The sequence below is a fragment of the Oryctolagus cuniculus genome, chromosome 5 (assembly GCF_964237555.1).
Source record: "Oryctolagus cuniculus chromosome 5, mOryCun1.1, whole genome shotgun sequence".
NCBI lineage: Eukaryota > Metazoa > Chordata > Mammalia > Lagomorpha > Leporidae > Oryctolagus > Oryctolagus cuniculus.
The window spans coordinates 166,462,875-166,489,204 of record NC_091436.1 but is presented as its reverse complement, the minus strand read 5'-3'; the positions used below and the strand labels follow the sequence as shown (position 1 = coordinate 166,489,204).

Genomic DNA, 26,330 nt, shown 5'->3' with positions numbered 1-26,330 from the left:
AGTGGAAGAGCAGGCTCGGGGCGGGCAGAGGAAGCGGGAGGCCTGGACGTGAGGGTGCGACCGTGCAGGAGGATGCGGGGTGGACGACGGCGCTGCCTGCACCTGTGACGGCTCAGAGTCCACCCGCGTCCCAGGGCCACTCTCCCAGGGGTCTGAGCAGCTGGTTGAAAGCGGAGAAAACTGTCTTTCACCTGCTTTCTCTCCACATTGCTCCTCTGGGCATATGGGCGTAATCCACAAGCCCGGTGCTTGACAGGTGCAGAGTGTTTTAAGGTGGACTGTGCAAGGGAACACAAGAAGAGCCTGCTGAGTCCAGCCCGTGACCCGCCCAGCTCCCAGCCACCCACACAGCACCCAGCGTGGCCCGAGGGCTGAGCCTGTTGGAACCTCAGAAGCACCCAGGTCCTTGGACTCTTGTTCTCGGCTTCCTTGGGAAAGCGGCCGTGGATACACAGGCTGTGACTCACTCTGAGTCTCCCGGTTCTCTTTAGAAACATAAACTTGTATTTATAAATATAAACTTCTCACTTCATCTTCAAGGAAATAAATATAGGTTGTTCCAGACCAAACTCCGATACAAATATCTCCCATAGTAGCTATCTGGTAGTAGAATCTGTCACTTACAGGGCACATTTTCTAGATGTTCTGTTAAGAATTTTATATCTTATTTCATTCTCATCGCAATCTCGAGAGAGTGAGCACTTGACCCAGCAGCCAAGATGCCTCTTGGAGGGCCACATCTCATATCGGAGCACTTGGGTTCGAATCCTGGTTCTGCGTCCGCTTCCAGCTTCCTGCTAATGTGCAGCCTTGGCGATAACGGGTGACAGCTCAAGTAGGTGGGTCCCTGCCACTTGTAGGGGAGACCAAAGTTGAGTTACCAGCTCCTGGCTTCAGCCTGGTGCCTGGTGCAGCCCTGGCTGGTGTGGGCTTTTGGGGAATGAACTAGAGGACGGAGATCTCTCTCTCTCTCTCTCTCTCTCTCTCTCTCTCTCTCTCTCTCCCTCTCTCTGACTTTCAAATAAACCTTTTTTTAAAAAAAGATAGGAAGTGTTCAAGCGCCCCAGCAGGTAGTCACCTCTCACCACCTCGCTCTCCCCTCTTACTGCACTTCCTTTCTTCTGTGTTACCTCCTCTGCCGTCTCCTCTTCCCCCTCTGCACTGTGTGCCCGCGGGTCCTTTCTTTCGCATGCTAGCTGATGTCTATCGAGGACTGAAACAGCGTCTTGCACACTTTTAGCCCAGTGCTCTGTGCAATGCGTGGGATACACTCACTGCCACTTTTTCCTCCCCCTTGGCTTTCTTCCTTCTGCCTCCCTGGTTTCTCGGGCCTGGGCGTGGGACGCAGCAGTCACATCACAGAGTCACATCCTGCCTCTGAGCCGCAAAGCCCTTGTCACCTGTCAGTCTAAACTCTCACAGGACTAATTTCATGAATTTTATGACAGACTTTGCTACCGAAAACAGCAGGCTCCTGAGCTGGCTCTGTCAACTCCACTCAGAGAACGAAAACAACTGGATGAGGTCAAGGCTATCTCAGTGATCAAAATTCCAAGTCACTGGGGAAGTTTTTAATCCAATCCCCTGACTCTTCCGGAAGCCCTGGTTGGGATGTGGACCGTTCCCATTGAACCCTGTTTGCAGCTGCAACCACCGAAGATCAAACCTATCCTGCTGGTTTGTGTGTGAAATGTTAGAGGGATGCCTGATCATTAAGGCCCACCTGAGTGAGAAAAAAAAAAAACTGCTTTGGAAAACAAAAATCTATTTTTAAAGCCACGACAATGAGGTACAGTGGCAGCGCTGCCCCGGCACTCACGGGCTCTGCTGCTGTCCCTGGTGCTGCCTCTCTTCAGGCGCCAGCAGCAAAGAAGCGCATGTTCTGCGATGGCTTTAAGGGGCATCTCCTGTCCTGGCACAGCGCCTTGTGTCGGGATGAAAGGAGACGAGCGTGGTCACGAGGAAGGCTCCCCACAGAGCCGAGATGCGGCCAGAGGGCTGCCGAGCGTTGATTTGTCCGCACCTCCCTGTGTCCGTGCCCTTGGACAGTGCCTTACCACACTGACACTGGCCCTGGCCATGGGACTTGTTGAAGCCAATGGGCTGGTGCCAACGGAGGTGCCAACAGAGACTCGAAAGGCACCTGCACGTTGGGATTTGCTCTCTAACTGCTCCAGGAACCATCAGTTGTCTGGGACAGCCAGACTGGGGGATGAGAGATCACCCGGGGAGGAGAGGATGAGGCAGTCCAGTGAGCTCTCCTAAGCTGGTGGTCCCTCAGTGAGTCCAGCCTGGGCCAGTCTAGCCTGGCCCCACATCGCAGAACCACCCAGTTAAGTCTGGGTGTGGGGCCATACAGCAGGGTGTCAAACAGTTCTTCAGGCACCCAACTTGGAGCCCGTGTTAATGAAGCAAGAACTAGCGGGGATGCCACATGGCTACGATCCCTCCTGTATGAGGTTCTTCTGAAGATCTGTGAACCCTGTGTTGTGACTCAGTGGGCCAAGCTGCTGCCTTCAGCACCAGCATCCGGTATCCAAGTACTGGTTTGAGCTCCCAGCTGATCCACTTCTGATCCAGCTCCCCGCTAATGTCCCTGGCAAGGCAACGGATGACGGCCCAAGAGCTTGGGCTACTTCTACCCAAGTGGGAGACCCATATGGAGTTCTGGGCTCCTGGCTTCAGCCTAGCCCAGAGCTGCCTGCTGTGGCCATTTGAGGAGTGAACCAGTAGATAGAAGATTTCTCTCTTTGTGTCTCTTCCTCTCTCTGTGTGTGTCATTCTGCCTTTCAAATAAATAAATAGAATTTTAAAGAAGGTTTGTGAAAATGGATTTAATGATTAAGTTTACTTTGGAGCCAAAAAAGGCAGTTTGAAATCTGTGCATGTGAGAGCATCTTCAAAATGTTCATAAAAATGTATACTATGAAAAAACTATGCATGCACTCCAAAGGCTTTTGAAAAAAGAAATTTTTAAAGATGCATTTATGTATTAGAAGGCAGAGTTACAGAGAGAGGGAGACACATGGGGAGGTGGGGAGAATTCTTCCATCCAAGGGTTCATCCCCATGGCCCCAGTGGCCAGGGCTGGACCAGGTTGAAGCCAGGAGCCAGGAGCTTCACTGGGGTCTCCCATGGGGGTGACAGGAGCCCCACCCACTTGGGCCATCTTCTGCTGCTTTCCCAGGTGCATTAGCGGAGAGGTGGATAGGAAGTGGAGCAGCCAGGACACAAACTGGCGCCGACATGGGATGCTGGTGTCACAAACCGGCTACACCACAACACCAGCACCCCCCCCCCATCAACTTTCAATTCCGTCATCCATGAGTTTTTGAGGCTCCCTCATACCAAGAACGACTGTCTTTGTAACACAAAGGGCCCCTGCCCATCAGAAAGGAACTTCACAAATACCTCGTCACCGTAAGGAATTCTGCATGTATAGGTGTATCTTAGTTTGCAGTGGAAAAAAAAATGTTGGAAACAATCCCACCTTCCATCCATAGAGGGCTCTCCACCCACACGCATTGATGATGGGAATGCAAACTTGTATGCCTTCTGTGGAATGGTGCTTAGCAATGTCTGCCAGTGCAAACACATCGGCCCTGTGACCCAGAAATCCACTGTGCTCACCGAAGCATAGCTTCTTGCATAACCAAACAGTAAGGACAAAAAGTTGGGAACAGCCCCACGTCTGCCACCAGGAGACGGGTCAGGGTAACCCACCATGGGAGCACTGTGCAGGCGCCAGCCCAGAATGTAAAGAATGGGTGTAGCAGAGTGTGATCTTCCAGGAAAAAAATAGAGGCCAGAAAATGCCCTGATGTATTTAATGCGGTAAAAGATGTCTGAACATCTAACCCTACTTTGGAGACTTCGTTGTGCGCTGAGACGGGGGCCTTGGCAATCCAGACTCGGGTCACCGCAGCGCCACCCAGCCGAGCCCGTGGACGAGCCGAGGTATCCGTGTCGGCGTGGCCGAGCAGCTGGAGGGAAGCACGGGCAGTGCACAGAGGACGAGAGTAACCCCGGAGCAATCCCGGGCAGTCAGGTGGAGATGAACTGAACCTGTTGACCGATTCCTGCTGTAACTGCCATGGCCACAGCCCCTGCCCTTGAACCTGACACAGCAAGAAAAGAAAGACAACCGGTTGGCCGGCGCCATGGCTCAACAGGCTAATCCTCCACCTTGCCGCACCGGCACACAGGGTTCTAGTCCTGGTCAGGGCGCTGGATTCTGTCCCAGTTGCCCCTCTTCCAGGCCAGCTCTCTGCTGTGGCCCAGGAGTTCAGTGGAGGATGGCCCAAGTGCTTGGGCCCTGCACCCCATGGGAGACCAGGAGAAGCACCTGGCTCCTGATCAGCGCAGTGCGCCGGCCGCAACGGCTATTGGAGGGTGAACCAACGGCAAAGGAAGACCTTTCTCTCTGTCTCTCTCTCTCTCACTGTCCACTCTGCCTGTCCAAAGAACACCACTCAGGGCAGCCAGCCCCAGGGGATCCAGGCTGGGCGCCCCCCACCCCCCCCACCCTGGGCAGAGACCAAAAGTACCCCACCTTCATACACAAACACCTGACTCAGATCAGAGTAGAGTAACAGATTTTATTTCATTAAAATAGATTAAAAACAGACTGTGTAAAAGAATTAGAAATCTCAATAATTTACTATTATTTACACTAGCAGGTGCTGGTCGTTAGTAGACTTGGGAGAAGGGAAACTCGCAGCCCAGCCCTCCCAGCGCCGTCACGGCCGTCACCTGGCTGTGTGCCGGGGAGGGCGCGCCCGTGAGCAGAGACGCTGGAAGGCAGCGGAATCCTTCACTCCCAGTCCAAGCGCCCGCGGTCAGCGCCGTCTCCAGGGAGCCCGCACTCCCGACGCCAGCTCCACCCTGGGACCAGGACTCAGGCTCCAGGGAGATGAAAACCAGATACAAGAGCTTCCCCTGCCGGCTCCCAGAGATCCTGGGGGACTGTGCGGCCCTGCCTGTGGCGCCCAGAGCTTGGTCACCGTCAGAACCTCTTCTGAAATGCCCTGTGCCCTGGACCCGGAGGCAGGGTGGGCACCTGAGCAGCTCTCCTTCAGAGAAAGTAGCGACAGCCGGCGGAGCCCACACGCCCGGGGTCCCTGTGCTGGACAGTGAGCCCCCCGGAAGGGGGGGGCAGCTGGTGGCGTCCTGGAGAGAAGACCTAGGGCGGCAGGCCGCATGGCCTTGGCCACCCGGAACCGCGGCAGATCCACACACAGGCCCCCCGGCGTCACAGGCGGGGAGCGGCAGCTCTGGCCAGTGGAGCGGCCCCGGCACTGAGGGTCGCGGGCCGAGGCCGGGGAGGCTCAGTCCAGAATGTCTGTCTCAAAGGGGACCAGGTGGTAATAGGACAGGTTGGTGACATACGCCGCGGGGTCATCACCCTCCTCCAGCTCCGAGGTGAACTCACTGCCGTTCTCAAACCTGCAAGAGGAGGCGGAGGGGTGAGGGCCAGCCGCAGAGCCCCAGCCAAGGCAGACGGCCATGGAGGGAAGGCGTGAGCGAGCCGCGCCCTGTGTGCTAGGCACACAAGGCCGCAGGGGTCAGCGCACAGGGCCCTCCCACGCGCAGTGAGGTCGTGTACAAGGAACCAGGGTTACAGACCGATCGGGGGAGACCATCAGGGCCTCTGGCTGGCACCACCCCGTGACTGCCATGCACGCGTGTCGAACCAGCGGGGGGTCCTTGGCGCCTTCCTACACTTCTGTGATCTCTGCATCTCAGCACCAGGCTCGGGGCCATGGCCAGCAACGGACACAGCAGGCACAGCCTGTCCTTGGGCAGCGTGGCCACGCTGGGTCACCCTGGGCACCCACCCACCCTGGGCACTGCACACGAGCCTCACTGAGCACCCACTGGCCAGGGGCTGGCAGGCGGCTGCCTGGCGTGTTAAGGGAGGGCTCTGCAGGGTGGGCGTGGCCCCATGGACACGTGCGCGGGGCGAGGGACGAACAGCCTCCAAGCCGAAGGGAGCACAAAGACCCTCTGGTGGTGACCGCCCAGGAATCCGCCTGCTCCTACTCTTTGCCCAACTCAGTCCGGGCCTCGTAAGCCAGAGATTTCTGATGCGACCCCAAGGCTGAGTGTGTAGCAGCGGCTGCTTGTGGGATTTCTTCTCCCTTCTCAAAGTCCACAGTCGGCCCTGTCTGGGGCTCCGTAGACAGCGTGCTCGGCCCCACAGAACAAGGCCACGGAACAGGCTCCACCCCATGGGCCGGCAGGGACACAAGGTTCCAGGAGACCCGGCCCTGAGAGACGGAGGTGCCGTCGCTTCCCAGGCCCGGGGCCCTGAGCCAGCGCTGGGCAGGAGGCAGAGGGCTCCTGCACATGCCCCTCACAGCCGCCCACCCGGCATCCCGCAAGGTGCAGGCAACAAGGTCGGAGCCAGCTGATGCGGGTGTTCTGGCCACGCCCACAAACCACCTAGGGGGCTGGCCCTGCCCCTCCCCCAAGCCGAGGTCCGGAGACCCCCGTTGATGGAACTATATACTCACAAGTGCTCTGCCGGGTCCACACCCAGGTGCTGGTCTTTTCCGTTGGATATACTGTGGTCAATGACTATTGTCTCCGTGTTGGCTAAACAAAATCCATTGGACCTCATGATCTCTGAAAACCAAAGACACTAAGTGTTCACGAGGGGTCAGGGTTTAGGCCTAGAAGTTTGGGGGCGTCCACCAATCTCCCCACTCTCCCCCTGTGCACCCCGGTGTTTCCATGAGATCAACGTGCATTTGAAACCAGTGGGGTGGCTGTTGGTTTTTTCTCCCCCCCATCTACATAGTTCTGTGTGTTTTTTCCAAAAAGCATCAATTTGGGGAATTTAGAGACGCCAACAAGGAAGAATGACTTCCCGTGTGTTTTGTTTGTGAGCCAGGAGTCTGCTGCAGGTCCAGCCTGAGTGGGGGATGGGCGACCTCAGCTCAGCCCGGCCAGGAGCCCTTGGCCTTGGGACTCCACTGGAAAATGTCCAAACTGTACTGGACAGTCTCCTGGGGTTCCTCCAGCTCTGAGCTCCCCGGGGCTCCTGGATTCCCTCTCCTCTGGCCCATTCACGTGCAGCCATCTGGAGGGCTTCCGGAATCTGCCGGTGCTCAGGTGCCTCCTGTGAGCAGGTGCAGTGTCTGTGCAGAACCTGCACACTTGCCCCTGCGCACCTTAAACCGCGTCTGGGTGACTCCGAATACCTAGTGTGAGACGGAAACGCTGTGGGCACAGCTGTCTTGGTATTCCGTGGTGGACCCACGGCAACGGTAACAACTAGAGGAGTCTCGCACGCTTGTGCAGTCACAGGATTTTTCTCCAGGATGTCTTCCACCTGCAGTTGGCTGAACCCAAGGACACAGAGGCCGGCTGTACAAGCACCAACTATGGCTGCACCCTCTTCTTCCTGCCTTCTGCCGCGGCCTTTCTGTTTCCCGAGGGACCGTGCCCCCTCGTGGAGGAGCTGACCCGGGGGGGCCGCTGCGGGCTCTCCGTGGCCCTGCCCTCACAGCAGCCCACGCTCGGGACCGCCTTGGTGGGTCTGTGCAAAGCAGGCCTTCTGCTAACCTCAATCTCACAGCCAGGCTCACCACGTGCTCCAAACTCCTGGACGCCCTCCCATGCCAGGGACGGGAGCGCGCCCTCCCAGGCCTACCCCAGGAAAACACGGGGCTCCGTCACGCTCTGACATCACGGTCGAGAGGGGCAATGGTTCTGCGGATGGCTTGGTTTTTTTTATAACTGAAATGGTCATCTCCGGCTTATTTTTAGTCTGTCTGTTTTGGTATTTATTCTTTTGTTCTTGGAACTTCCCTCCCTAAGAGAGGAATTAGGGAACCATAAAAGTGAAGAAAACAGAAGGTCTCTTCCTCATCCCCGAAAGAGCAAAATGATGACTCAGCACTCCAATCTGCTGAGTCATCGCTAAAACGCCTTCCGGCTGTTCCTCTTGTGATTGACAGGTCTGTTGCGACAGTGTCCCCTCAGTCACCACCCCCCCAACCCCGGGACGTCTCTTCCCGCCTTCCTCCCCACCCCACCGCGCTGGGGTCGGCAGTGCTGAGAAGGACCACCTGGGACACAGGGCTGGGAACTCGGAGGTCGGTGGCCTTCCCAGGAGCGAGGAAGACAGGCGGATGCTTAGCCGAGCCAGGCCCAGCAGGCAGGCAGACTCTGAGAGTGACGGGACGCTCACCAGCCACATGCAGATTTGCTCATCTCTGCAGCCAAAGGAGGTGGGAGCGCAGAACCACGTTCTTCATTGTTTTTACCAACTCTGACCCGAGTCTGCCTGTCCCAGCTGGACTGACAGCCCGGGGCCCCGTCTCCCCTTTGCCAAGGCAATGAGGGGTGGGGGTGGGGCTGGGGCTGGGGGCTGGGACTGGGACTGGGGGACAGGCCCTACCCCTTGAAGCGGACGTCACCGCTGCAAACCACTTGTGAGCACAGCCCTCCCTAGCTCACCCGCAGGCCTCAGCTTTCCCGGCGGTGAACTCCGCCCTCCAGGACACGGAACCCCGACCCAGCCTCCCCGAGATGGGCCTGCAGCAGCAGGTCATTGCTTAACCGCCAACAACAAAAAGCCTCGTGCACACACACGGGGCTTAGTCGAGGATGCTAAGTGGTGCCCAGCGCCTCCTGTGTGGACAGTCTCAGGCCCTATCCAGGCCCACACAGGCCTCGCCCAGACGTGCGTGTGCCACAAACGAGGGTCCCTGGGAAGCTCTGGGCCCTGCCCAGGTCCCACCTCCATGCCCAGGCAGCCCCAGGCCCCCACAGGATCCCTGGTAAGCCAGGCTCTTGGGGCAGGTAGGGAGTTTGCAACAAGATTTTGTCCTGTTCTGCACGGCGCAGCAGAGTACAGGGTGTTTTTTTGTTTTGTTTTGTTTTGTTTTGTTTTGTTTTTTTTACAGGCAGAGTGGACAGTGAGAGAGAGAGACAGAGAGAAAGGTCTTCCTTTGCGTTGGTTCACCCTCCAATGGCCGCCGCAGCCAGCGCACCGCGCTGATCCGAAGGCAGGATCCAGGTGCTTCTCCTGGTCTCCCATGGGGTGCAGGCTCCTGCCCCCCAAGCCTGTGCTGCCATATTTCCAGCGCACTCTGGCAGCAGAACAAACCCAAAGCCATGAGTTCCAGTCTGTTCACTGCGTAACGGAACCAAGGCTGGGGGGAGAGACGCCGACTAAGGAAGGGCGGCATCAGGACCCAGACCTGCCAGAGGACATTGGGGTGGACACTGATCAGTCCCAGCGGCCAGGCCGCGGCCGAGGCTCACGGTTCATCCAAGCCTTCTTTCTTGCAGGTCAGCCTTTCCCGGAACCGGCTCCCCTTCTCACCACTGCTGGCACCTGGCGCCATCTAGTGGAGCCCCGGACACCAACCAGTCTTACATTGAAAGAAATCGGAGGCCTTGGGGGCAGGGATACAACCCACCCCCCCGCACAGCGTCCCTAAATGCCACCCTTGGGGCCACACGAAGGCAGTGCCAAACCCAAGAGGGGAGAGAGGAGGAGGGGCGGGGTCTCTGGGCATTGCTACGAATGAATGGACTTGACCAGGGACAGCAAGGCCGGCCAGCGGCCAGTGGAGAAATCCCAGCCAGGCCTCTTGGCACTCACACACAGGAGCCGACACCTGGGATTCTAGAGCCTTCTATAAACCCCGCGAGGGCCCACAGACGCCCAGCCAGGACACACTGCCTCGCCAGCGTCACTCTGCTACAGAGAAGGCGCTGCAGATCGGGCGCCGGCTGAGGCGGGGCAGACACCGGCGGCAGCAGGTGTAATGCCCGCCCCGCACCCGCACAGCACATCTACAAACACAGCCTCCACCACTGGCCCAGCCTGGTCACACATCCCTGGGGGTCCCGCGTGGACAGGCACAGTCCCGTGTTAATGCTGACCATGCCTACAGTGGGCGTCCCTCTCCGCCCTGGCTGCCCTAACACCAAGAGCAAGCTCAAGGCCGCAGACCGTCTTACGTGCAGGTTCACTGACTACAGCAGGTGCATCCAAGGGCGTCTCCCTGCTAAGCCCAGACTCACACTGAGTGAGGAGGGGGAACAGGGCAAACGCAGAGCCAGGGGAGAGATCGGGCACAGCCTCGCCGCTACCTTCACAGCTGGGTGGAGCCCGTGCTGTCCCCGCAGTCTCCTACCTGATATTTTGACCGGACTCTGAAAGCTGGGTTGAATTTTGTGCACGTTATCATTTTTCAACACCTGATCCAGAGGCGATCTCTCGAAGAAGGTGAGCACGACTTCCGACCTGGAATACTGAGAGGAGACCCAATCGTCACGGCTGGAATACTGGGAGGAGACCTGATCGTCACAGCACACCCACGGCTGGAATACTGGGAGGAGACCCGATTGTCATGGCTGGAATACTGGGAGGAGACCCGACCGTAACGGCCGGAATACTGGGAGGAGACCCGACCGTCACGGCTGGAATACTAGGAGGAGACCCGATCGTCACGGCTGGGATACTGGGAGGAGACCCGATCATCACAGCACACCCACAGCTGGAATACTGGGAGGAGACCCGATCGTCACGGCACGCCCACAGCTGGAATACTGGGAGGAGACCCGATCGTCACGACACACCCACAGCTGGAATACTGGGAGGAGACCCGATCGTCACGGCACACCCACGGCCGGAATACTGGGAGGAGACCCGATCGTCACGGCACACCCACGGCTGGAATACTGGGAGGAGACCCGATCGTCACAACACACCCACGGCTGGAATACTGGGAGGAGACCCGATCGTCACGGCACACCCACGGCCGGAATACTGGGAGGAGACCCGATCGTCACGGCACACCCACGGCTCCCGCCGGTCACCAGGCTGCTGACTGTGCCCTGGAAGGCTACACGGCCCACGGCATGCAAGGCCCCAGGGTGCGGTCAGTGGGATTCTAAGTGCTGTGTGTGCTGGCGTGTGGCACACGCCGCCCTCCCTCTGTACGTGAGCTGGGCCTGCTTCCTGTTGACCAGATGGGCCAGAGGCTGCCAGTGCCAACCCTGATGCTCCCCTGGCTTCCGCCTGCTGGACCCCAAATCCCACCCACGCCCCAACAACAAGGACCGGCCACTGAGAGTGGAGGCGAGAGAGCCCTGGCTCCGCGGCTGGGAAGCAGTCCCTGACCCTGACCCTGACCCTCCTCCCCTGTAATGCCCCTTCGGATCCCGTACCTCCACTGACTCCCCAGGGGGGCAGACAAAGCTCCTCCCTCTTGACTCTGTCTCCTCCCCCTCCCCAGCCTGCGGGGCTGCCAGGGAGGGAAGGCAGGGGCTGGGGACGCAGAGACAGGGACGGGGAACAGGGCACAGCCGGCCGGGCACTCACCTTGCAAGGCATGCCAATCACCGTCTTGAGCAGCTTCTCCACCTCGTCCAGTCGGCTCTCTATGTCCTGGGCATTCTTGATGGCGAGCAGTCCTGAGAGGCAGAGGGAGACGCCACGGTCAGCACAGCGGACAGCACGTGTCCCTCATGGAACCGCTGGCAGCGGCCACCCAGCCACAGGCCAGCAGGAGAGGAGGCGCCTCCACTTCCCCCAGAGGGGTGCGTGTACCCCCAGACCTCCCCGGCCACAGGCCAGCAGGAGAGGAGGCGCCTCCACTTCCCCCAGGGCGGTGCGTGTACCCCCAGTCCTCCCTGGCCACCCGGCACCAGGCCGGCAGGAGAGGAGGTGCCTCCACTTCCCCCAGGGGGGTGTGTGTACCCCCAGACCTCCCCGGCCACCCGGCACCAGGCCGCCAGGAAAGGAGGCACCTCCACTACCCCCAGGGGGGTGTGTGTACCCCCAGACCTCCCCGGCCACAGGCCAGCAGGAGAGGAGGCGCCTCCACTTCCCCCAGGGGGGTGCGTGTACCCCCAGACCTCCCCGGCCACCCGGCACCAGGCCGGCAGGAGAGGAGGTGCCTCCACTTCCCCCAGGGGGGTGTGTGAACCCCCAGACCTCCCCACCCCAGGAACATGCCTGGAACCACAGACGATGCCACAACCCACCACCAAACGCCAGTTCCACCTCCACGCAGCCCATGGGCGCCGGGGCCCCTGACTATGGCCGTCTGGGCAAAGCTAGCTCCCATCCCTCCTCCCTCCTCCACGAGTTCACAGAGTCCAGGGTCAGTTCCTTCCACCCGTCCCAGCAACCTCAGCGTCCAGCTACCTCCCCTTCCGTGCTAGGTCCGAGCATTCACCTTGCACTTGCAGGGGTGGGCACTCCTCTTCCCCGCCCAGGGTCCTCTGCAGGTTTACAACATCATCGCAGGCCGTACAAAACTCTCAACTTAATATTCAGCCTGCTGCATACCTACTGGACTCCAAGTCCCGCCTGTGGTTGCTCGGGCAGGGCCAGAACCAATGATCTCACGGCACGGCAAACACCACACCTCTGGCACTCTGGGGCCACTGCCGAGCGAGGGCTGTCTGAACATAGCAGCGCCATCCTTCAACAACGGGCCTGGTGACAAGGGCAGCCACCAAGTGAGGAACAGGAGGGTAGTGTACACCGCGTGGACACGCTGCACAGATGGTCCACACCCAGGACAGTGGCATGCAAAGCTGGGCACAGCTGACCACTCGGGATCATGTATTTCTGCCACGGAACATTATCGGACCGAGGCCGACTGTGGCAAACAGAAAGTTTGGGAAAGGGAACCATGGCCCGGGCTGTGGCGCAGTGGGGTAGGCTGCCGTGGGCAACACAGCATCCCCTATCAGAGCGTGGGTTCAAGTCTCGGCTGCTCTGCTTCCAACCCGGCTCCCCACTGGTGCACCTGTGGAAGCAGCAGGTGAGGACCCAAGTACTCGGGTCCCTGTCACCCACATGGGAGACCTGCACGGAGTTCCTGGATCCTGGCTTCGGGTCCCTGTCACCCACACGGGAGACCTGCACGGGGTTCCTGGATCCTGGCTTCGGGTCCCTGTCACCCACACGGGAGACCTGGATGGAGTTCCTGGATCCTGGCTTCGGGTCCCTGTCACCCACACAGGAGACCTGCACGGGGTTCCTGGATCCTGGCTTCGGGTCCCTGTCACCCACACGGGAGACCTGCACGGGGTTCCTGGATCCTGGCTTCGGGTCCCTGCCACCCACACGGGAGACCTGCACGGGGTTCCTGGATCCTGGCTTCGGGTCCCTGTCACCCACACGGGAGACCTGCACGGGGTTCCTGGATCCTGGCTTCGGGTCCCTGCCACCCACACGGGAGACCTGCACGGGGTTCCTGGATCCTGGCTTCGGGTCCCTGTCACCCACATGGGAGACCTGCACGGGGTTCCTGGATCCTGGCTTCGGGTCCCTGTCACCCACACGGGAGACCTGCACGGAGTTCCTGGATCCTGGCTTCGGGCTGGCCTGTCTTTGGCTGTTGTAGCCATTTGGGGAATGAACTAGTGGATGCAAGACCTCTCCCTCCAACCTATCAGTCTGCCTTTCAATTATATAAATAAATATTTTTTATAAAAGGGGGGAACCCACAGATCAGAGGGGGCTTCGGAGCTCACTCAGCCTCATGTACCTGGATCTCTGTTCTGAAAGTCCCTCTGAGCCAGGAGTGACTCAGGCTTGTGCCAGTGTCAATGCCACCGACGGTGGGGTGAGAGGGCAGGGAGGTGTAAGACCCTCCCCCCAAGAAGGGACATCTGGGGCATAAGCCCCCGGGCCCCCGCCCACCCCCAACAACACAGGGGAAGGCTCACGCTGCCGGCCGCAGCCGCCCAGATTCCCGAGGGCCCTGGAAGCAGAACCCGTGCTGAGATGAGTCATGGAAATGCCATGTGTGGGAGGGAAACCGCCGGACCCCTGCCTGGAGAAAAGCCGAGTGGCCATGACCATGACTCATCGCACGTCCAGGCACCTGAGCAGCGCGGGAGCCCGGAGTGCACGCGGCCAGTGCAGTCGTCCACTTTTAACATCCGCCAGGCAGGACACGCCTCCCCCAGCACAGCTTCCGACGGGTCAGGGACTCCCTCACCCGCCCTGCAAGCCGCAGTCGCACCCGCACGGGCCCAAACCCCAGAACCGCTGTCCGTCACGGCGTCTTAGGTTCTGCACGCGTTCTCATCTCGCTCTGGTCTGCAAACAGCAAGGAGGTGCTCGGTCTTCCGGGAACACACGGACTGCGTCCACGAGAGGCAAAAATAATTTCCTCCACTGACTGCTGGAAGTGAGCCCAGAAGGCAGGCTCGTGCGAACTCCCCGCGGGGGCTCCTCAGACATGGGCTGGGGTACAGCTGAAAGCCTGGGCCGCAGCAGGGGACTCCCTCATAGCCGAATCAAGGCCCTGCCGCCCCCTCTTCGCCTGGCCACCAGCTGGGCAGGTGTCTCTGCCTGTCAGAGGGACTCTCTGGTCCTGCTCAGCCCCCTCTCAAGCCACCCAGGCCATGGCAACCAAGTGACAGGAGTGAGAGCCCCAAGAGGTGGCAGGTGGGCTGTGATCCACCCACCGAGAAGCCCTGGCCCTCACGAGAGGAGGGGACTGGACCACCCTGCCCGGTGCAGCCATCACCCAGTCACTCCGGTTGCCATGGCCCAAGCCCCAGTCTCCTTGCGTAGTATTTCAAACATATATGTGCTGCTGTGCATGTGTGTGCGTGTCACGTACACGTGTGTGCCTTGTACATGTGGGCCACATACACACGAGCGCCATGCATGTGTAGCATATGCACACGTGTCCCGTGCATGCATGAAATACATGCGTGTTGTATACGTGTATACATCTGGCCATTTGGAGACTGAACCAGTGGATGGAAGACTTGTCTCTATCTCCTTCTCTCTAACTCTGCCTTTCAAATAAATTAATCAATCTTTTTCAAAAATAAGTTGAATTTACTGTCAAAAAATTTCAAAATCTGTTTTTTCCATAATATGCTTTTTCCAAGAACATTTTTTTAAAGATTAATTTATTTATTTGAAAAGACAGAGTTACAGAGAGGCAAAGGCAGAGTCTGAGGGAGAGAGAGTCTTCTATCTGCTATTTCGCTATTTCACTCCCCAAATGGCTGCAACGGTTGGAGCTGGGCCGATCTGAAGCCAGAAGCCAGGAGCTACTTCTGGGCCTCCCATGTGGGTGCACGGGCCCAAGCACTTGGGCCATCTTCCACTGCTTTCCCAGGCCACAGCAGAGAGCTGGATCGGAAGTGGAGCAGCCGGGACTAGAACCAGCGCCCATATGGGATGCTGGCACACAGGCAGTGGCTTTAGCTGCTGCACCACAGCGCCGGCCCCCTCCAGGAACATTCTGAACACCGCACAAAGTGCTTCTTTATTCTAAGCCAAATAAAACTGTTAGATTTCAACTCTTCTGGCGGCTTGAACACTGGTTTTTAACTTGCACAGTCCACAGTGCATTTACATCCGCTGTATGGGACCCAAGGCAGAAATTTAAAATCCCAAAACACGGCGCGGGGATACAGCTGTGTCTGCTCTGACGAGCCGGCTGCTGGCGGCTGTGACTGGACGCCCGACCAGGCCTTGGCTGCGCTTGCAGCCAGGGACGTCAATGATGCGTCCTGCCCGCGCGTGATCTTGTCTGGGGGGTGGCCAGCGAAACCTGGATTCACACCCACGACACTAATGCGATGGTAGAGGCAGATTTGCTCCGAAACTTGGGGCTTATCTGCAACGCAGGTTCAGCTGCGGCTCCCGTGCTGCGTCTGGCAGAGGCTAGGACCCCGTGACCATTTCCCAGATCCAAGCAGAGAAAAGTGAGAAACAGGGGCAGGCTGGAAACAGAGCCCTCCCTCCCCACAACGCCCAGCTGACTCCAACACCAGGAAACGGGTCCCCGCGCCCTCCGAGTGCTGCCTCTGGGAAGTCTGTCCCCTCTAGGCCCACCAGACCGTGACAATGGGGCCTGGTCCTGCACGGGGCTTCTGGGGAACTCCAGAATCCTGCATGGCAGCCCCCTCATGTAGCCCGTGGGAACCTGCAAATAGCTGGCGCCTTTGGTCTACCTCCTCGTGCCTGGCACACACAGAGGGCCCAGTGCTCGCCTCCGTCGACTGAACGCATTTGCACAAGAGGAAAGCGGAGGGCAGGAGCATCAGCCCAGGAGCCGGCCGGGCGCAGCAGCTGTCGGGCCACAGGCAGAGCAGAGCAGGTGTGAAGCCCGGAGCTGCTCTGGGCCGGGGCTCTGTGCAGAACCTGCTGGCCACACGGTTCACACGCCTCTCGGGAGCCCCCCACCCTGACCCGGGCTTCGAGCCCTGCTCTGCTTCTGATGCCAGCACCCTGCTGATGCAGAGCCTGGGAGGCAGCAGGTGGTGGTTCCAAGAGCCTGGCTCCTGCCCCCTACATGGGGGGACCCAGATGGAGTTCCTGGCTCCTGGCTTCAGCCTGGCCCAACTGCCACTGATGTAAGGCACTTGGGGAGTGAACCCGCCAACGGCTGATCTGTCTCCTTCTTTCTCTCTGCCTTTCAAACAAAACAATCAAACGCACAAGTCACTCAAGGAAGCTGGGAACATTGAAATGGGGACATGGAAGATTCTAGAATCCCACGCGGCAAGCCCAGAAACTCTCACGTGGGAGCCGGGAAGGGCAGCTAAGCCCTGGGCTTCCAGCTGGGGGCGCTTTATCATCAGCCAAGCGCTGCACGCGCTGTCAGGAGACGCAGTCACGTTCGCCTTCTCCGCGGACCCTGTCCCCTTCCCCAGCGGGGTCGCATGCGGCTGAATGCACTGAAGCCCCCCGGCTAACAGCACCGCGACCACGGGAGCCACGGAGAACAGCGGCACGAACGGCCGGGACCTGCGGGCTACCCCGACCCCACACAGGCGGCCTTGACCCCTGTGCCCCCACCGGGCATTGCCACTCCCCTGCAGTCGTCTGAAGATCGTTCCCCACCAGACCATGAGTGCATTTGGTGTGGGAGGAAACAGCTTTTAAAACACCCTGTACGGCCGGCGCCGCGGCTCACTAGGCTAATCCTCCGCCTTGCGGCGCCGGCACACCAGGTTCTAGTCCCGGTCGGGGCGCCGGATTCTGTCCCGGTTGCCCCTCTTCCAGGCCAGCTCTCTGCTGTGGCCCGGGAGTGCAGTGGAGGAGGGCCCAAGTGCTTGGGCCCTGCACCCCATGGGAGACCAGGAGAAGCACCTGGCTCCTGCCTTCGGATCAGCGCGGTGTGCTGGCCGCAGCGCGCCAGCCATGGCAGCCATTGGAGGGTGAACCAACGGCAAAAGGAAGACCTTTCTCTCTGTCTCTCTCTCTCACTGTCCACTCTGCCTGTCAAAAAAAAAAAAACAAACAAAAAAAAAAACCCTGTACTCTGCTGCGCCGTGCAGAACAGGACAAAATCTTCGTTCTGAAATTCCTAACACGCTCACTGCCGTGTCTCAATCTCACAGCTGGTGGGAACCCCAGACACCTGCTACCTAGACCCCAAATTATTAGAAATTCTCTAAGGGGCGCAGTGCTCCAGGGCAAAGCCCTCGGCAGAATCCTCGTGCACGATGCTCTCTCGTCTTTGGTACTTTGTCCCGGGGCGACTCGGTGCTTGTCTTAGAGGTTCCTAACGCTTTTCCAAATGCTTCCTTGCAACCATTTACACCCTATTTTTTCAACAGTATTTTAGGAACACCAGGGATTTTCGTTTTTGCATTTAAACACTGTTGAAGCCTTGAGGATGCTGTTGGGCTTGTCTCGGTTTTGCTGCCTGAGTTCCCAGCAGCAAGACGATGGTGGTGAATTTGAAGACACAGAAGCAGAACCCACCTCTTAATTAGGGTGCTGCTCCGGAGCTGGACAGCAGGGGGAGCCAGCACTCCGCAGAAGCCGCAAGATTTGGGTCACTGAAGAACTTGAGACAGGAGGGGAGGACTGTCCACTACCCACCCACGGTGAAGAAAGTTAATCACCAGCCCCCTGAAATTCTCCAGTCTCTGGTGAGGGCTAATCACTAACATAACCGCGACCTTTTAAAACGCCACCCTGCACAGCTGGTGACATGGGCATTCTATGCAGAATCAGCCCAAACAGCCTGAGAATTTGAGACTGACAGTCGGGCAGGGGCCAGGCCCAGCAGCCAGGGTGCCCTGTGTCCCCAGGCGAGCCTGGTCCTGAACCTGGAGGACACAGAATGCTGGAGGTCCCCTCCAGTCCAGGGAGAGCCGCTTGCTGCGAACCCAGACAGCTGACTCATTCCCAGCACCAAGCAGCGTTGGCGTCGGCGCAGGCACAGAGCCCCGTCCATGACAGCAAACAGAAACCACACGGCTTCCCCGTGTCACAGTCCAGGGTCCAAAGTCCCACGCCCTGCAGACGTGGAGGCTCAGGCTCCCTCCACGGGGACCTCGTTCTGGGATGGAAGCTGCCCCGGTCAGCTGGGAGGGGAGCACGTCAGGGACGTCCATGACCCACGCCATCGGCCTCCTGTGGGCGGGGGACGCATTCCGCCCCCCACACAGCCGACATCCCAGGGAGGCGAGCTTTGACTGGGTCACACACTACATCACGTCTCGTGGCCGCTTCCCCACCTGACAAGTGTGTCCGTGCATCTCCTGGACAGAGAGACCCCCGCGTGGGTGAAGCGTGGACACCGAGTCACCTGGCGTGCCGAAAGGACATGCGTGTTACTGCAGGGAACATGCATGTTCACTGCATGGGTCAGACGTGTTACCGCACAAAACATGTGTTACTGCATGGGTCATGCGTGTCATTGCAAAACGTGTATGTTACTGCATGGGTCATGTGTGAGACTGTACGGGTCACGTGTTTACTGCACAAACATGTGTTACTGCATGGGTCACGCATGCTACTGGAAGGCTGGGTGCAATGGGAGTCCTGGGAACCGAGTCTCTGCCTACTTCTTCAGTACTGTTTTCTAACTACACCACCAACATTCAGGAAGTGGAGAATCGGGCCCGCGTTGTGGCGCACAAGCTGAGCTGCCACCTTCAACGCCAGCACCCCATGTGGGCGCTGGTTCAAGTCCCGGCTGCTCCACTTCCAATCCAGCTCCCTGCCAATGCACCTGGGAAAGCAGTGGGAGACCCAGAGGAGGCTCCTGACGTTGGCCTGGCCCAGCCCCCGCTGTTTCAGTGTGAACCAGCATACAAATGATCTCTCTCTCTCTCCCTCTTTGCCTTTTAAATAATTCTTTAAAAACACAAAGTGGAGAATAACAGAGCACTGGCACATTGGTCTACACAGCCAAGCAGCCCAGTGGGGATGTGGGTGAGCAGAGTCCGGGCCTGTGCGGTGGACAGAGCCCCTCACCCTGGGCCCGGGAGGCAGGATGGTCACGGTCACGGGGGGACACAACAGTGTCTGTATCAACGTCAGAACTGCCCCGCCCTCCCCACTCGCTGCCCACAGCCTCGGCTGCCCCTTGAGATCCCCCGGTCTCCCCTGCTTCGGTCAGGTCACCCAGCAGCCGGGCATAAATGAAGGCTCTTGTTCTTAAGACAAACGGCAGAAAACCGTGCCAGCATCAGCGCTGTGGCTGTGTCTACCCTCGTCACTCGATCCCGGGGCCAGTGACGCCACCGAGAGCCTCAGGCACCTGGGCAGGTGGCTCCCGCCCGGCAGGACACGGCTGCCAGTGTTCAGGGAGCCTGCAGGGAGGCACGGAGCGGGAGCGACCCGAGTCGCACACAGCAGCGAGAACAGGCTCCAGGCCAAGACCTGCTCCACAGCAAGGAGCCATCTTACAGAGGACCCGTGGGCGCCTACTGTCACCCACGGGAGTGGGGTGGCAGACCCAAGGATGGATATAGACAAGGATCCAGCCCCCCGCTCAGCAGGGGGTGCCCCAGAGGCCAGGGGGTCAGTCCCGGACGCAGCTCGGGCAGGATGCTAACAGCCTCTGCCGGTCCCCCCAAGTCCCAACCCCCCCAGACACCAGTGGACCCCAAGCTGACCCGGTCCCTGACTGTGGACCAGCCCTGCCCGGCACTCTGAATGCGCCCTGCTCACAAGGCTCACACACGGCCCGGGGCAGGAGCCTCCATGGGTCTGGGAGTCGGGAAAGTCCCCCAGACCCTCAGAGAGGGGAAAGTGGCCCAGCAAGCAGGGGCAGGATGCCCGAGGGACGCCCTGCCGGGTCAGAGGCTAGGGCAGCCCCACCCCAGCACCCCAACCACGGGGTCCCCCGCCAGGGCTGCGCAGAGCCGCCCCTTGCTGTGCTGCCCAAACCCAGCCAGCGTGACCGCTGTGCTGTATTTTAGTGCTCAGTGGCTCTGGGCTGGACCCTCCCTCAGGTGGGATTGTCCCCTGGCGTCCACACAGGAACAGTGTGGGCAGGTCCAGGCCCTGGGCACAGAGCCCAGTATGCCCCGGAGCAGGGTGGGTTCCGGCCGTCATCTCTGTGTGCAGCCCTGTCTCGGGCCAGCTGGACGTGGACGCCTCCACGCCCCATGGGAGAGCTAATCTCGAGCCCGGGCCATCATCTCCCCCAGCTGTGACAGACAGGCAGAGAGCACCGGGAAAAGGCTCACCTACAGACCTGCTTCCCGAGGGTCCCCGGAACCACGCCCTCCCCACGCCAGCTGTTCCCACTGTCTCCTCACAGCACCCAGAGTCCCACCTCTCTGGCCAAACCCTCGGCTCTCCCCCCTCCCCATCAAGACTCCCAGGGCCTCCTGTGGCCCCGCCTTCAAGACCCAGCATGGCTTAGCCATTTCTCACACCTGCTCCCAGGCACCCGGCCCCGAGCCCCAGCAGCTGCCACCTGCCTGCCTGCCCCCTCCCTGTTCCACTCACGCACCCCAGACCAGCAGTCGGAGTCAGATCAGAGAGCTCAGGGCTCTCCAGGGACCATGGCCATCCCTGAAGGACAGCCTGACTGTGACCTCCCTGACCTGCACCCCTCCCCCATCCTGGCCTCCTCACCACCCACACCCACTGGCACACTCTGGCCTCAGGCCCTTGCACTTGCTCCCCCCGCCCCGGACCCCCCGAGCTGGCTCCCTGCTTTTCTTCCAGCTTCCAAAGGTCACTCGTCAGCAAGCCTGCCCCTGCCCCTGTCCCTGTCCCTGCCCCTGTCCCTGCCCCATCCCTGTCCCTGTCCCTGTCCATGCCCCTGTCCCTGTCCCTACCCCATCCCTGTCCCTGTCCCTACCCCATCCCTGTCCCTGTCCCTGTTCCATCCCTGTCCCTGCCCCTGCCCCGTCCCTGCCCCTGCCCCTGCCCCGTCCCTGTCCCCATCCCTGTCTACAAGCAAAACTCTCCCTCTCCCTAAAGCCACAACTCCTTTCTCGCCTTCTTTGCTTCTGACATTTCTCACTCACAGAGTTTTCCACCTGTTGGTTCTATTACTGGGTTTCTCCCAAGCAGAACTTAAGAATCATGAGGGCAAGGATTTGGGGGGGTGTCCCCAAAGCCTGGAACCCGCCTGGTGCACGGTGGACACTCAGCGGGTCCTTGATTAAAGGCACGATGCACAAAGTGCTGATTTTACAGAACGGAGACTCCAAGACCACCTGAGCACTGGGAAGCCACCTGTTGTGGCTGGCTGATGTCACCAGGCCTGAAATGGGGGCCCTTTAGAAAGAATCAAATTAGTCCAGGTGGGGCTGGCACTGGGGCCGAGTGGGTGGAGCCACCGCCCCCCATCACAGTGCCTGGCTCGAGTCCTGGCTGTTCAGTTCTGACCCAGCTTCCTGACAACGCACCCCAGAGGCCGCAGAGGATGCCCAAGTGCCCGGGTCCCTGCACCCACGTGGGAGACCCAGACTGAGTTCCAGGCTCTTGGCTTCAGCCTGGCCCAGCCAGACATTTGGGGAATGAAAGCGGAAGATCTCTCTCTCTCTCTCTCTCTCTCTCTCTCTGGCTCTCCCTCTCTCTGTGTCACTCTGACTTTTAAAGAAATAAAAAAATCTTAAGAAAGAATAGTCCAAGAGCCTCAAACAGTTGACGGGGAAATTCTGTGAGTTTATGTCTTAAGGCATCCAAGGGGTATTCAGAAAGTTCATGGAAATTATGCACAAATTTCAATATTTTTTTCCACCAAAATAAACGTATCTTTCAATGCCGTCTTCCCACTGTTTGAAGTACTCTCACTGATCTTTCTAGACGGGAGAGGTTAGAAACAAGGCAACAGGCCCTGGTCGTGGGCTGGGGCAGGAAACCCTGGGTGGCCCCAGGAGTTGCAGGGACCCCAGGGGTGTTCCAGTGCACAAAGAGCAGACAGTGGAAACATCTCGCACAGCCCAGAAATGATTTTTAAAAAATGAAACCCCAGGAGTCTGGTGGGAAAAGACACCCCACGGGGAGAAGCTGGCATTGCCAAACACCACCCACACCTGGGTGCCTTCTGTGTTTCCAGCCTGTAGACCCGGGCGGGATTTTTATGCAAATAATAAATCTGCAAAGAAGGTGGAATCTGCTTTTGCAGGCCTGGGAGGTACCCGACTTAGCAAACTCTGTCCCTGGACTTAAAAGCATCAGAAGCAGGAAGAGGACTCCCCCGGCTTTGCACAAGGAAACTGGAGCTGGGGAGGGGCCCGCCTCCAGGCACAGAGCCCGCGGGGCTTTGCGTCCTCTGCATCTGTCCCGGGGGCACTGGGCTGACCCAGGAGGGACAGGACCCTGCACCAGCCAGGCGCCCTGCCGACAGTTCTGTCCATGCCGTACGGTCCTCGCTCCAACCACACCTGGCAGCCCCCCATCATTATTTCCAAGTTCTGTTCCCCTTGAAAGGCGGCCATCAGACCCCTGCCAAGTCTTCTTTCTCCATAGAAACCACCCGCTTCCCACACCAGGGCACCCCCTCCCTCCGTGCACACACCTCAACACTGCGGCACTGTCCCCACCAGCGGGTGTGACAGCCACGGAGCCAGGGCCAGCCCCTCCCACTCCTGTCCCAGGTGACGCATTTTCACCTGTGCAGGCCAAGGCCGAGGGCACAGCCTTCTTCCCTCCCCGTGGTTCAGCAACCTTAGGCAAGCAGCCGATGCCACGGTAATAAGAATCGGTGCTTATGGAGAGATTACTCTCTGAGAGTACTTCTACCTTATTGTTAGTGCTCATGAGCCAGACACGGGCGGTTGGCACCTCGATACAGGTGAGGCCGGGACTCCAGCCACCTGCCCAGAGGGAAGCTCTGGCACCCCCATCTCTATGTGGCCTGCCTTGCCATCGGGTCTGTCTCTGTTCCCTCACGAGGTGGTCTTGATTTGGGCGCTCGCTTGCTACATTAGAACACGCGACTCCAAGGCGGACTTGCACGCCTGGGGCAAAGCTGTAGCTGTGAAACTCCAGGAGCCCAGGGCAGGATCCCTCCCCCGGCCCGGCCTCCAAAGTCGCTGGCTTCCGGCAGCTTCTGCAAAGGCCGCGGCTGGCTGCGGGAGGATGTGTCATGAGAACCCAGCTAATCACCCACACGCCACACACAGGGGTGGGGACCAACGCCAGGGGGAACACAGCGCTTCTCCCAAGGCCCCAGCCAGGGGCTGCACGGGGTTGTGCGCCGGCCACCCTCGGCTTGGGTCACTGCGCCCCAAGTCTCCAAGCTGTGTTCTCTGCTCCTAGGAGCGCTGCCCGAGGAAAGCCCACAAGGGGCAGGTGGCCACCCGGGGCGGGGACGAGGGGGGCTTCCCCGCGGCCCTCTTCCCGCCCCCACTTCCTCCCCTCCCACTCCCTGCCTTCTCCCGGCCTGGCCTCGAAGCGCGCACAGCGGCGGCCAGGACCAGAAGGGAAACCACCGCAGTTTTAAAAAACAGGAGTCCCAAGGCCAAGGCGGGCGGCGGCCGTCACTAATCCAACCCGAATGCGGCTGGGGCCCTGGGCGGAGGCGCTGGGCTGGGCGGCGCGGCCGCGGGCGGGGCGGCCCCCGCCGGGACAGGCCGCGTGGCACCTCGCACTCAGCCGCCCCTCCCAGCCAGGACTCTCAAGGGCGGGGGGTGGGGGGGTAGGAGGCTGCCAGGCCCGACGCGACCCCCAACTCGGACGCTGTGGTCGCGGGTCCCGAACGCTGCCCCCCAGCACCTTCCTGCCGCCGTCCCGGGGTCCCGCGGACCCTGGACAGCCCCGGGGGCGCGCGCGAGCCGGCCTCGCAGATTTGAGCCTGGGGCAGCGGCAGGGCGCGCGTCCGGTCGGCGATGGCCCCTTTCCCGCCCCCGTGCCCGTCCCCGGAGCGCAGCTCCCCCGGGCGTGCCCCCCGGATCCCGCACCTTGGCGCAGCGGCGCGCGCGCCAGCTCCGGCCGGTCCTCCGGGAAGGCGTCGCGGAGTCGCTGCCACAGGCGGCCCAGGTCGGCGAGGCTGCGGTTCAGGTAGAGCACGCTGCGGTCCGACCACTCGGTGCGGATCTCGAAGAACTCCTCCTCGTCGCCGCGCCGGCTGACGATGAGCCTGCGGATGCCGTTCACCCAGCAGCCGCGCACGAACATGTTCACGAGAGACGTGCCCTCAAACACCGCCGAGGCCATGCCGCGGGCCGCGCATGCCCCCCGACGCCCGCCCGGGCTGCGGTCCGTGCGGGGCCGGGATCGCGCTGCGGTCCGTCCCGGCCTGCGCGCAAAGCCGGCGGCGCGCGGAGACGAGTGCGTCGGCCCGGCCGGGAGGCCGCTTTATAAGGCACTTCCCATCGCCGGCGGCGCGGTGGCCGACGTCGAGGCCGGGCCGCGTCCGCCTCCCGCCCGCCTCCCGGGACCGGCCGCGCCCCGGAGCCCGCGCTGCAGCGGCCGCAGCGACCCCGGCGCCGGGCGAGCCTCCGACACCCGAGCGCGCCCCCGCCGCCGCCGCCGGAGGGGACTGGACGCGCCGCGGGGCGGGGCGGGCCCAGCGCGCACGGGGGCGCTCGGGGGAGACTTTTTTTTTCTCTTTCCGTTTCTCGTCCCGCCGGACCGCAGGCGTCTGGGAGCTGCGCGCCGCGGCCCGGCCCGCTAGCGGCGGTGCTGCGAGCTGCGGGTCGCTGGCTGTGGCCGGGGGTCCCGCGGTGTCCCCCGCGATGCACCAGGCCTCCTGGCCCCGCGCCCTCCCGCGCATTCCGGACGTGCCTCCCGCAGGCCGAGGCCCGAGAAGCCGCGGGACCCGTGGAGCCTGGCGGGACGGGGAGGGCGCCCCCGGCCGCACAGTCCGCCCGCCCGCCCGGCGGAGGGGGCCCCGGGACGGCGAGGAGAAAGGGGGGTGTCCTCGGCGGAGCCCGTGGCGCTTTGGGGTCGCGCTGGAGCCGCCGGTGGCCGGGCCGGGCCCGGCTGGGAGATGCTGTCCGGCTACAGCCGAAGCCTAGGACGCGGGGTCGCACCAGCGGCAGCCGGAGGGTCGGCACCGCGCCGCGGGCAGCGGAGAGAGCGGAGAGCGAGGCTGCAGCCCCCCGCGGAGCTCCGAGCAGGCCCCCGCGCAGACCCGGGGTGTGGCCCGGCGGCCCGGCGGCGCCCCCGATCCACAGGTGTCCTCCGCAGTGGCCATCTGGTTTACCTCTACTTCCCTTTACCTCTGGTGCTGCCCGCCCCCCACCCCCCGGGTGGGCAACCTTAAGGAGACTGGGTGACAAACACTGGCCCCTGACCAGCGAAGTCTGGCCGATGCCTCCAGGGAAGGCGCCTGCGACAGAGATGAGCTTCATCTTTCCCCTGCAAGGCCCCAGGGAGCACAGCCTGGTCCTCCCTGGCCGGCGCCGCCAGGCCCCCTTGGCTGTGTGCTGTCCTCAGCCTTCATTCCCTACTGCCCCGAGCCCTAACTTGGTGAAGCTGCCCTTCAGCCTGCACACTTGAGGGTTAACAACACTGTTGACGAGAGGACGATACTTTCCTAGAACTGATGTTGGCTTAAAGAGCCCTGGGGCCGGGGCCATGTGGAAGCAACCCATCAAAGCCCCGTTTAAAACTGTGGGGTTGATACTGTTTTAAAGAAAAATCACCCAAAATCTGGCAATAGGGAGAATGGATGTAGTCATCTCTTTTTAAAAAAAGATTTATTTATCTGAGAGGCAGAAATACAGAGAGAGGGGGGCAGAGGCAGAGAAAGAGAGAAGTCTTCCATCCTCCCAAATGGCCACATGGCCAGGCCGAAGCCAGGAGCCAGGAGCTTCCTCTGGGTCTCCCGCTTGAGTGCAGGGGCCCGAGGACTTGCGCCATCTTTTGCTGCTTTCCCAGTTGCATTAGCAGGGAGTGGATTGGAAACGGAGCAGCAGGGACTCGAACCGCACCCCTGTTGGATGCGGGCACTGCAGGTGATAGCTTCACCTGCTGTACCACAGCGCGGGCCCCTGTAGCCATCTTTTCCGCACCGTGGTGAAGGAAGGGTAACCTTCAAGATGCCGTGCTGCCGTGCAGTGTCGCTGTTCACTATCGATTAGGGGCTGAGGCTCTCTGAAGTCATTTTGTAGATCTGTGCCTGGCAGAGATGCAGGTGTTATCAGTTCAGAGAGAAGATAAC

The 26,330-nt window shown here is 60.5% G+C and overlaps 1 protein-coding gene across 1 annotated transcript; it reads right to left on the bottom strand.

Annotated features, from left to right (window-relative positions):
* Positions 1-4,578: 4,578 nt before the first annotated feature.
* PXDC1 (PX domain containing 1) lies at positions 4,579-24,715 on the bottom strand. The gene is made up of 5 exons (XM_051842071.2): positions 24,124-24,715; positions 11,348-11,439; positions 10,158-10,275; positions 6,516-6,627; positions 4,579-5,445 (listed from the first exon to the last, which is right to left on the bottom strand). Exons 1-5 carry the CDS (start codon positions 24,377-24,379, stop codon positions 5,328-5,330), a joined length of 696 nt encoding a protein of 231 aa, XP_051698031.2. The 5' UTR covers positions 24,380-24,715; the 3' UTR covers positions 4,579-5,327.
* Between the last annotated feature and the right edge of the window lie 1,615 nt (positions 24,716-26,330).